Source organism: Lottia gigantea, assembly GCF_000327385.1.
Source record: "Lottia gigantea unplaced genomic scaffold LOTGIsca_96, whole genome shotgun sequence".
Classification (NCBI taxonomy): Eukaryota; Metazoa; Mollusca; class Gastropoda; family Lottiidae; genus Lottia; species Lottia gigantea.
The window spans coordinates 553936-566907 of NW_008711113.1; the positions used below are offsets into that span (position 1 = coordinate 553936).

General features: G+C 36.4%; 1 protein-coding gene across 1 annotated transcript in view; it reads right to left on the reverse strand.

The window, feature by feature from the left end:
* Positions 1-11178: 11178 nt before the first annotated feature.
* Positions 11179-12972, reverse strand: part of LOTGIDRAFT_92844 (hypothetical protein) — a gene marked incomplete at both ends in the record, with an annotated part of 35080 nt that continues 33286 nt past the window's right edge. Inside the window, one exon of the mRNA XM_009068936.1 lies at positions 11179-11244. Coding sequence (XP_009067184.1) covers positions 11179-11244 — 66 coding nt within the window. The remainder of the gene's footprint in view (positions 11245-12972) is intronic.

Genomic DNA, 12972 nt, shown 5'->3' on the forward strand with positions numbered 1-12972 from the left:
AAAGGTACCCGATCCAGGAACATCTAACATGTGAACATTCGAATGTAATATATTTAATTTCATGCAAGAAATGTCCCAAACAATATGTAGGAGAAACTAAGAATAATTTACGAACTCGCTTTAATGCTCATAGGTCAGACATCAAATTAAAGAAAGACAAGCCTGTTTCTAATCATTTCAACCTCGACGACCATTCAATAGACGATCTCACCCTAATCCCAATTGAGCGTATAGAAATTGACTTGCCCGAAGATGAAACTACCAAATTCCGTCAATCTAGGGAGGCCCATTGGATTGAGACATTGAATACAGCAAGACCTATAGGACTAAATATTCATCATAATGTAGGCATAGCACCCTTTGTTGTCCCGTTTAATACAACCAGCAATCGAGCAAGCAAGATAGTTCATGCCCACTATAAGAGCCTTCAAGAGAAAAAAGGCAAGATGCTTTAATTGAAACATTCAGATAAGGTAATGGGCACATTTCTCTAGATTTTGGTCTCTTGTTTTTATTCATGTAATATTTATCTGCACTTTTTATCCAAATGAGAGTGCCATTTGAACCTATGAACAGTACGAACTAAATTAGACCGAAACATCTGTCGATTCCAGCCTCTGAAAACTTTTTGTTCAGTTGTTGACAGAAAAATAGGTCCTGTTAAATGGGGACATTCCATTTCCGCAGTTTTTGAGGTTTTAAACCTATTTGGATGCCTCGAGTATGCACAACCCATGTTTAAAAAGATGTTTGTAGTTCGGTCATGCCATCATTGTTTCCTTACACCATTTACGTCACGTCACAAAACTAATCTCGCATAAGCCATATAAAACTGCGTGCGCAGCCAAAAGTTCAATGATCACAGTGTCAGAGGCCTAGTTTTTCTTACTTTAGCCATTAACTGTCAAAATATCCATCAGAGGTCGAAATAGACACAAATGTTTCGGACTAGTACTAAATTGAATGCCTGGTGACGAATCATTGATTCAAAAGCAACCACTTAGAAATAAATGGTTTAAAAAATAAGATTCAGAGTTCCAAGTTAACGAAGGCATTCATCAGAAATTGAATAAGGGTTTAAATTTCAAAGAACATGGCCATATCTACTAATACGTTGCAACAAAAAGAATGACGACATGTTTTCGCTATAGATGCAATTAGGGATATATGGTGATGAAAAGTTAATCGACCACGCGTAGTATTTTTCTTGAAAAGACACATTATCTCCAATGAAAGTTTAATGTTGCTTTAACCCCCACTGATGTTGTTTTCAAATGCACGTATGTTTTGAATAGTACGCAAGTGATGTTTGAAGGTATTTCGATAGTGATGCCAGTCGAGGTTCAAAGAGACTGCTAGAAAAATGGTTTGCACCCCCAATTATATCCCCACTTAATTTTTAACGAATTATGAGTCAGAATGCACCACATCAATTTTTCGAAAATTTTCTTGGCTTAATGCTATAACACTTACACAGAGTTGACGCATTTTGAATTTCAGCCTCAACAGTTGTACCCCCATTAAGTCAGTCTGTCCACTATTTGTACCCCCAGTCTCGGGAGGCTGGCGCCGCCACTGCATAAATAATTATCGTAATGCACAATAATGTTCTTGACTTTGGAATACGTTGAAGAAGTATAAATAATCTAATGCTTTATACCGTTTATCCAAGCTTAAAAGATTTTTGTGGTCAATAAAAACAGAACTCACATTTTAATAGTGTCAACACATGCAACCCGATATCGTTGACATGGCCAAAGGGTGGATTAGTTTTACAAAGCAACAAACCTGATAAAGATACAGATTTTTTTCAAATTTTATCTTTTATGAGTCAAAATACTAGTAAGAATATTGCGTTTCCAAAAAGCTATGTATATACTCTTTACTTAACTATGTCAACTATGCAATGTAAACATTTTAGTATACAAAACTGAAGCGGGAAAATCTTTCCAAAAATGCATGTTATGTTATGCATGTTATGTTATGCAATGCATAGGAATATTTAGACAACACATAGCCCCAAACTAAGCCGTGTTATTAATTATAATGGTTCCACAAATACAGGAATATTATACATTTCCGATAGCACGAAACTAAACTATGTCAACTATGCAATGATTAACATTCAGTATACAACATACATCTTCTTATTCTAATTTGTCAGTTTGTTAAATTATCCCACCATTGAAAAAGAAATTAATCAAGCTGCAAAGCAAGGATAAGGTTTCAGATGTTTCTGAGGAAGGTTTTTGAAAACTTTTTTCTTTCCCTCTTGAAGATTTAAACTAATTACGGAGCGATTCAATAACAAATTGTCCACAATAGATCATGCTCCAGATCAAATTGAATTATCGGAACGCTTCCGTGAAAAGAGTGTTGGATGGTTGAAGGTTTAAAAGCGAATTTAGCTAAGATCAAAGGCACTTAATTTTTCTCAAGTTCAAGTATTGATCTTTTGATTTGTATGTAATTAAGAGGATTTTTTTTCTTGTAAATACTCAAAAACAAATCGATTCGAATGCTACTTCACCCCCACCAATAAACATTGTTGATGGTGAAAGGTCATTCACCACTGCAGAAGGCAGAATCTAAGACCGACTGAATTTTTTGAAGACTGCTTAAAATTTGGATTAAAGTTACTGAAAACATTCTGTTTGACGACAGTTGCTCATGTTCTTCTTCGTCGGAATCCGCGACCATCAAGTTGATCGTATTCGTTGGTAGTTGGCCATATCACCAGACGCCAGTCGACTCGTAAATGATGGAAGTTTGCTACCGTACCGGAGACGGACATACCATCGTGGGTGTCGGCAATATGCTTCCTCATAAAAGATATCAGGGCATAACAAAACAGTCAACATCATCTATATTTACAAGCAATGTGGGGTAAAACTCGTGCGTTGCAAGAATGCAGAACAAAAGAAACGGTGTTGCACGTACTAATTAACAGCGTGTGATAATGAAGACAGAAAAGTCTATATCAAACTGAACAGTGTGACGTAAGACTTTCCATTAAAATCTTCAGTCACAAGAGATCAACAAAAATAATATCTAAATTAAACCTCATTAAGCAAAGGAAATGTCAAGCAGCCCACTGCTCCCACTCTTGGTAGAAATGTAATACCTTATTATCAATAATTTTTTGATGATGTGAAATATTAACTCAAAAATGATGACAGTCTTGGAATGTCGCAGGGTTAATTTCAAAATGCCAACGCTTGATAAGAAAAGTGGAAAAACAATATTTACATCGGTTGTTAACTTCAGGAATTCTTGAAGACAAACTAAACGTGTAATTTACATTCAGAAAAGTGAATGCGGTTAGCTTAAATGAAGTTTTAACTAGAAAAGCTGATATCACAGTATCACAATCATTGAAGAGTTCCCGAGCTAGCAGTGATTCTGAATCCATAACGGTGATAGATTTATTGGAAAATAGCTTCATTTGAAGTAGGCATGTGTGATTCCTTACCGAATTGGTATGCACTACCATATGCCACAGGGAATAGAACTTCTGTTCAGACATACTCATACTCTATACGGCTGATGCAACTGATACAGATAAGTATCCCTTTCGCAGATTGCATGTGGCAAATGTCTATTTTTGGAATGTTTATTATCTGGCTCCGGTAGAAAAATGAAATTAACGAAACAATTTAATGTCCAATAAGATAGTTTAGACTATCCAACTCGCACGATCACGCAATGAGATCGCTACAATTCCAAATTAAAACACCATAAAACCTTGAATATGTGCGTGAAAAAGTGGTCTCAGATGACTAAGAAATAGAATTGAATTATTAGACAGGATATATTTTACGATAGAAATGAGACGAATTCAAAGATTTTAGTTTCAACTGTTTTTTTTAATAAGTTATCGAATTTTTAAGACGATAATTTCATTGGCACTATGAGTTGTTTCGCTAAACAAAGAAATAAAATCGTACAAGTACAGCAACAAACGCCTTGAGAACATCAGAAAGCCTTATGGGTTCAAGGATAGCAATAAAGACAATGATAGTTATGAGATCAATGGTAGCGATGAGTTCAATTTTAGTAAGAAGTTCAATGATAGCACAAATTTATTGATAGAAATGCGTCCAGTGATAAAAATATATAATTGATAGCAAAACAATTCTTCATAAAGGAAAATGAAATGAAATAAATGGAGTTTTACGTCCTACTTTTCTGCACCATGTGGGCTAATGAAGACGGGCAACGTCATGCAGGGTGCAATGAGGGAAATTTTGTCGATGTCCAACTGTCAAGGGATCTTTAACGTGCACAGCCTGTAGCACACGGTGCCTCGGTTTATTGTCCCATCCGAACGACTAGACGCTTTTTCCATGTCAGCCCCTCGTACCTGCATCACTGACAGGGGGAAACCGGGTTGAAAAATCCGAAGGTATACAATCATAATAGCTGTACAAAGGAAACCGCAAGGTACGACGTGCGCCCATATCTTTAAATCTACTGTTATACTTAGAAATATTGTCAAAGAAATGAAATCTTCAAAAAGTTGTTATTAGCATCTGTAATAAACAGCAACTATTAAATGTATCTCTTGGTTTCTGCATAAGCAAGGCAATTTGTGTCATTTCCTGTGACAAATTGTTCTGGCGATGGTAAAAAGTTTGCATTTGGTAAAAAGCCTTCATGTTACAATAAAATTAACGCCATCAAAGTTAGTTTGAATGAAGATTTTTCTCCTCGCAATTAAAATCTCATTACTTTCTTTCGTCAACTCTTCTGTCAACATGTATTGGGTTACAGATATCAGTTTTTCTTTGTGTAGCTCGACGTAATGAGTCATAGTCATCAATATTTTTTACTTAAGATGAGGTTTTTGTGACATTGCTACAGGGGGAGGCATAGCCCCATATAAATTGTGAAGATTGTAAAAGAGGTTTTCCAAAAATAGTATGCGTATCGTTGATATTGATAGCATCAATTTGCATCGTTCTAATTTGTAATCTGACGTCTGTGGTTCTTGCAATTCCACAAAAACTGAGTGTTTGTTTAAGGGCCTAATGTATTACACGCATATTGAGCGAGTGTTGTGAAATAGCAGAATGCGTTTGATTCTAATTTACTAGGAAGAAGAACATATTATACAACAATACCTTTTAATGTCGAGAGGGAGGCATGCTTTTGCAAATAACAGACACAAATACGAGCGAACTTTCTCGAGACTATCATGCTGTTGTCATGTCGACAACCAGTACACAGACTAAATTGCACGGACTTGCGTACCACGTGACAATCATGTAGTATTTATTAACTAGACGTTAGTTATCCGAGTGTCAACCCGCACCCCCCTTGCAAAGACACACCCCGGGTCAGGACTTCAGAATATTAGATCAAAGATACATTTAAACACTATCATCGATGACATTACCACGCATCCGAACACGAGCTCTTCTCACCCTTGCAGGTCTTCCTCTTTGATTAGAAGAATAGTAACTTCAAATGTGGTATATACTAAAACTATTAGACTGTGATGAAATTAAATTGTATTAATTATTAAGAATATGAAAAAAAAAAATTAATTTGACGTCTTACTTTTCTGCATCCTGTGGCCCGACAAAGATGGCCAATGCAATGCAGTGTGTATGAGGGAAATTTTTCCCGGAAAGCGCAATTGCCGACTCTTTTTCGATTTCTAACTGTAGAGGATCTTTTTTTTTGCACATAGATGCGTCGATTTATTTCCCATCCTAACGACTAGCTAGACGCTTTGCCATGTCAGGCCCCGCGATCTTGATCACTGACAAGGGGAAACCGGATTAAAAATTAAACTATTTATATATCATGACGTCAGGAAATTGAAACATATGTAATTGTATTATTTTAGCGGCTATAGAGGAAAGTGAATCGTCTCGGCTGAAATTGAATCTGTCTTGTATACAGTGATAGAAGGATTTAAAACTACATTAGACACGTTTTATAACCTAATCAGATATTCTATATTACATGACCTCCGGCATCATTCCAATTCGTTTTGTCGCCGAAGACAGGCACAGAATGATATTTCCATGGTGATCTGTTGATATTTTGTGGTCCACGTAAATACTCGTACATAAAGTTTGAAAGTTCGCGTTGTTATGCTTTAAACCATGAGCATAAACATATTAATTTTCAATTTCCGACAATTTGGAACAAACGCCTAAATCGTATAAAATGGTGGCGAACAGACTACCGATAAAAAATTACCAAATCTCTGCAGACGATGGGGTAATTGGAAGGCCTTGGTAGAACAGACTACCGACAAAAATTCATATAATTACGGCGGGCGATGGAGTAATTAGGAAGACTTTGGTAGTACAGGCTACCGACAAAACTTCATCTATTCACGGCGGATGATGGGGTAATTGGAAGGCTTTGGTAGAACAGACTATCGACAAAAATTCAATTTATTACGGCGGAAGGTTGGGTTAACGGGAAGGCTTTGGTGTCACTAGTAAGGGCCCAAATATCCAAGTCAACTTTACACCTGGTATATACAAAAATGTGCATCACCATCAAGAATGTGTAGTCTACAAGCTGCATCCTCGACCATTACTTGGAAATATTGACATTTCAGATCAAGGTGTACATGTATATCGACACTCGCTAAATCAAGATGTAATCACGAGTACCACTATTATTGACGTAGCAGCTGGTATCACAATCTGTGTGTTTGTACGTCACCATATCCATGTAAAGATCAGTGATAAGCTATTATTAGGATTGTGGTCGATCGCGTTCCACTGGGACTTATTCCTGCCAAAGGAATAACATTGAAGACAATGATCCCATTGTTGACATAATATCTGGTTTTATTTTGGTATTCTCAATGCACCACCTACTTAAAATTCTTGGTCGAATCTGCGAGAAGATCTTATTAAAAGCTTTCTGTTTACAGAGACGCCGCTCCGTTGTTTAATTTTTTAAAATTCCGTGAACATATTAACATGAAAGACAGTGACATGTTTACTGTTGTTTCAGAGTTCGATGCACTATTTTAAGAAATAAGGCAGTAAACAGAAGTGAGTTCAACATGGTGCAATTGTTTAATACCTCATGTAACATACACTTCGTTATTTTTTGAATCTACTGATGCAGTCAAACGAGTAAGTGTCAGGATGTTTTGAGTGCAAAGGATGCTTAGCAGATTCCAGAACCTTACCATTGTCCCGTCAAAGTTCCCCGGGGAAGATGCCTGATAATATATTTAATGGGAGTAGGGTGGGCTACGGAAGCAATTCTCTCTTTTTCCTCAACATTAGAACATTTTTGGGTTTATGATGGATTGTTCTTAACGTGGACGACGTGGCGTCCATTACCGTTTCTAAGGAACTGGAGCAGATCGCACACTGACCAGGGACAAAATGAGCAGCTCTAGGCACACACACCAATGTCGACTGGTCGTTCCTTACTCTCAGGCTTTCAAAAAGTCCGGTGGTCCTTCCCCCTAATCGGCCCTTGATACAAGGCCTAACATGTTCCAGATTAAAACACTCCAACCAGTCGAAGATAAATCTGCACGTGAAATGGGTGTCTTATCGTAGACACTCATAAGAAGCATATAGTGGTAAAACAAATATATCTATATATACTGTAATTGTGAATTTTACAGTCACACAATGTTTCTGTTTACTTGTAACAGAACAGAACAAAACAGAAAGAGTCTTACAACAGTTCCCGGTTTACAACAGTTTACAGCCAAAAGTGAGTTCCATTTTCCAATTCCAACCAAGGTTTGCCAATCAAACCAAATCAAATTGTTTATGTTGCGTGTCTGAAAGCCGAACAGTTCTGTAAAACCTTGGCATTGAAAAATCCTGCTATATAGTAATTTCCGCCCATGCACAAATGTAAAGCCAGTAAAAGCTTCTTCAACTTTGATTTATAACTGTGGTTAAATGCTTTTAAGACCCAACGTAAATAAAGGGAGGAACGATTTAATTACTGATACATGTAGTACCATTCTGAGGAATCTCGTGACTTTATTAGCATGCAAGTCGAAAGAAAGAAAATCATTGCTTATATGGATTTTCCTAACGTCGATGTTGTACACCGTGGTATCATGTATCATGGCTCCGATACTAACTTTCCAAATGGGTTTTGCTAAATTTAGACGTAGGCAAAGGTAAAACTAAGTACCCTATGTGCAGTTATTTTGACTCTTTGAGATGGAGAATAGGTGACATAACTCGTCGCAGAGTGGTATCACGTAATTCATTCTTTTTAAAAGTGAACACAAGTGCCTTTTAGCATGTAAAACAATGCGTGGAGGAAAAGGCGAGCAGATCATAATCGGCTGAATTTAGAAAATGTCCATCACCGTTCCAACCATAACCCCTTGTAATTGGACATGCTTTACTGTTTCGGACGCGTTGAGAAGGCGACAGAGCATGCCGTTCTTTACTACCAACATTCGCCAGAGTTCTTAGTTTAACTGTGCCGTTTGGATGGAAAGTGGTTTAAAAGCCACAAACCTCGTTGATTTCAAGTCATATCATATCTACCTCATTGATTTTGTCGGATTGTGGAATAAGACTTCTGGTTTTGCGATTTAAACGATTTATGTTCGTCGCGTGAATATGTGTTGTTTCGGTTAAGGTCTTTAGTGATCTGGAATCAGACACGGGCCTGTATGTATAAGAACATAAATGGAAACGTGGAAAGCTGAAATTGAGTTCTGATGGCTTGAAAAGTTCAGAAGAATTGAATTTTTAATTAGTGACGTTAAACAAATATTTACCCCATTTTGTAACTATTCCCAAATTGCAAAGTAATATGAATATCACATGTCAAGTTATCATACTTGCTGAATCTTCATTTGATTTTTTTATGCAGCGAAGTTATTAATTCACATGACTTGTAAATGAATTTGAGAACATTACAGGGTTTCAATTAGCAACTTCCATTGAGATGAAATTGTTATAAGGAATAAAATGGCTTCATTTCCTGCCGTTATGACTTGAAAGATTTATTTAATTTCAAGAAAAGAGCCGAATTTAGAAAATTCAACTCTCAAAGATATTGGATTTCGCTAGTTTTTGTTCTCTTTGATTACTAGGATCCGATATTGTATGTGCCTTCCGTTAAATAAAGCAAAAAGTTTCGAAGCGTTCCGTAGGTTTTTTTCTTGGTTTCTGCTTAAATGTGGTATTTTGGACTTATGAGTAGAATGTTAGAATAAATAAAATGTGAATTTTACGTCAAAAATCTTTTGCTCCTGATTGAGAATAGTCTCAAATGTGTGTAGTGTGCAATGATGTGAATTATTTCAGTGCAGATAAATTAGTCAACTATGCTTCAAACTGCTGAAGGTTCTTTAACGTGCGTTGAATATCCAATCCTAGTGAAAAAAATACAAAAACATTTTAATGTCAGCTATTTTGACCTGTGTCGGTAAATATGACTCAATTTGCCTTTTGAATTACACCAATAGGCACAATCCTTCTTCTATAAAACAATGGTCGTTTACTGCTTTATGGAAATCCACCACGGTACAATCGATTTATTGATAAAGGATGCTGTTTAAATGACGGACTGACTGCCGAGAGACGTACTACAATAGAACACTCAAAATGAAAGTTATGTTTCTCTTTTTCAACATAAAATCAACAATTAATAATCAAATCAAAAATACAATTCTAAAAGAGTTGACCAATCTTAATGAATAAATTGTACAGTGACCATTGAAATTTTAAGACAGAAAATCACCTTCCGAAATCCCTAATTTATTTCACAGATATATTGGGTAACCTTTTAGAAAATTGTCTAATCTCTACACACCGAAAAGAGTCCAAAATGTTACTGAATATTGTTTTATTTACAAAAATGAAGTAGTGATTTAAGCACATCGAAAGAAGGCAGATTTCATATAGAGTTGCGATTGTAAAACTTGTTTCCTCCACAATAGCGTTCATTTCCCCTGATTGCTGTTGCGAACGACTTCAGTTCAATAGTCGGTTCTAAATATGAGCGCGATGTAGAACGTTCGAGTTTTCCTATTGTAACTATATAACCTACATAATATTAGCAAAAACATCGCTCGAATGCAATTCTAGTACCATTTTTGTTCATTTCCACAATATCAACCGGCGATTAAAGCGAAATTGCGTTTTTCGCCTTATCTTGTAACATCGATAGCCTATTATTTTAACACAATGACGCTCGTCGCAAACAAATGTATCTCAATAACATTCCACTTCCAGGCTTATTTTAATGCAACCAAGTTTTAATGCAGCCAAGTACGACTTTCTTCCTACACAAAAACCTACGAACATCGTTGCTAAGAATATTAGCACTTCGTTTCAACATCCGATACTGTACTGTTTTGTGGATACACAAAATTCACTTTTCAATCCTCACACAATGGTAAGCCGTCAATATCACTAAAAGTATAGTCTGGTTTGTGTGCACTTAAACTGAAACCACTTTCGTCCCGATATTTACACATTGGTCTAACCAAATTAAGCTCCATTCGCTTATAAATTTTCATAAAATCGCTCAGGTACATCGACCTTCTGTCCAACGGTCATTTGGGAATAATGAATGGACTTTCTTGTCGTACAATAAGTGTTGAACCATGACAAAAGATGATTATAAGGAACATTTCAGAAATGTACACATTAACGAAGAACAACTTTGAAACCTCCATGATGATGGTCCATGATTTTCATGCAATAGAACAGTCTCTTAGCCAAAATAAGTTAAACTAAAGCACATGATGAAGGAGTTGATTATCGTCGAGGAAACGCACAGAATCTTCACAATGTACAACATTCAAACTTCTGTCGGTCCGTGATTTTCATTTGGGAGAAACGGATAAACCGATTGGTACACTTTTTCCTGGCGTCCAATATGAGTCAAACCAACATCGGTGGGCAAGATATCAACCGGAAACATCGGGGTCGAGGTCGAACCATTACACGACTCTTGCTTGTACTTGAACTTCCGGGTTGATCCACGTCCTTGACCCTGACACAAAGCTTTATCTTTAGACTGGCACGTTTTCGCCCGTGCTAGTCAAATTTGCGACGTCTCTGTAGCATCAGTTGGATTGCGGAAGAAACGTCGGCTTCCGTTGTTAGCAAAATTATAACGTACTGTGATGTTGCGGGTGACGCTACAGCGACGGTAAGTGTGGTTCCCATCCTCGGAATAATCTATGTACTCTTTGTTTTCTGGTTGTACACATTTACATGGACACATTGAAAACAGGATTCGGAATTCTCTCTTAAACTTTTCCTGGAAGAAGGAAAAGATAACAGGTATAAAAAAAACACTAAGCACTCACTAAGTTCTACTACTACATAAACTACTTACAGATCATAATGAGATCTCGGCTATTGACAGTTCGGGCAATTTGAATAACATTGTTCAGGTAGCCCTGTGTAGCTGGTGCTCATATCTACGGCTTTGCATCATACTAAAATGGGTAAAACCGTTGTACTTTCAATGTTCTGTTTCTCGATTTAAGAATTCTTTAATACTTTATGTTGGTTTTCATTTAACTACGGGCGCATACAGTATCATATACTACGTATAACTACCGAGACATCAGATTTTTCTCCGCTACCCAAATGGCATCATGTAACGATTCTAACACTCTAACCTAATGTGCTACAGCCTGTCTTTAATTAATTCGAAGCAACCTAACATTTATTTTTTCCAGTAGCTGAAGATCCGTATGCATCAACTATTCTACTATGGTTCATTATTAGGACAGCAAGTGGTCTAATGCCCATTCAGTTATGATCCTTTTGATCTCATTGGAAACAAAATCAACAAACTGTAAAATATTTCATTATATTCTGCACTAAAACAGTCTGATGAGTTTTATTTTCTCGTTCTGTCAGCAAAAATCATTAAAAATACCTATTATCAATTTCCTAAGAATTCTTTTATATAACTCTTTTTGATAAACAAATCTTTCATAAATTTAATAAATTGACATTCCATTCTTTATGATTAAGTCTTTTAATGTAAAAAGATTTTTCATTGTTAATGGGTCTCATAACACGAACACGAACAACAATTTCAATAAATCTTTCGTTTTTATATGTTAGAATTGATTTTTTCCAATGGATTATATTCAAATATTGCTGCGTTTCCGGATTCAAATGTTCTGTATTTCGGAAATATAGTGAGTTAAATAATGCGTCTTTCAAATCAAGGGCAATAACTCGACAATGCATTCATCTGACGAACAATAACAGAAATTGATCACAAAATTTTAAACTCTGATACGAAAGCAGCTAAACTCGATAAATCAATTGTGAAGAGTTAAAACATTGCTATAAATTTTAAGTTGGATTATCTTAATGAAGAGTGCTTATGTATGCTGGCAACTCAGGTTCTCCTCAATTGGACAGCTTGTTTTGAAATTGTTTTCGTATGCCAATACTGGACGAATGAGCTTTTTACACGGATTCGGCTCTAAACTCCTCATTTTAAATTTGGTCCAATGAGCGGCAAATGTTTGCTGCCCACATGAGTTCGGGTGTAGGCAGATAATGAATAAGTGACATTCTGTCGCATAAGCACTAATATGCTGCCTATAGGGGTTCGGATTTAGAGTCATTTTGACAGTTTATTTTAAAATTGGCTTCGTATGCCAATACTGGGACGAGGTGCTCTACCGATTAGCTGCTAATAAAGATTCGACTCCACATTAGAGCAACTGAATTAGAAATTTGTGTTAGAATACGCTGACCCACGAGCACTAACTATATGCTTTCTACATGGGTCTGGATAAAAATCAAGGTATTTATTGAAAATTTAGTGTGTCTTTACTTATACACATGAGTAAGGTGCTTGAATTTAGTGAAAAGTCAAAATAAAATTGGTGCAGTATTGTTAACAATAATGAAAGTGCACGAGGTAGTGCTAAGCCTAGTGATATGTATGTATGTTAGGACACAGGGTACTGGTACTAAAAACCAAGAAATCAACAATACAAATAGTCCCGACAAG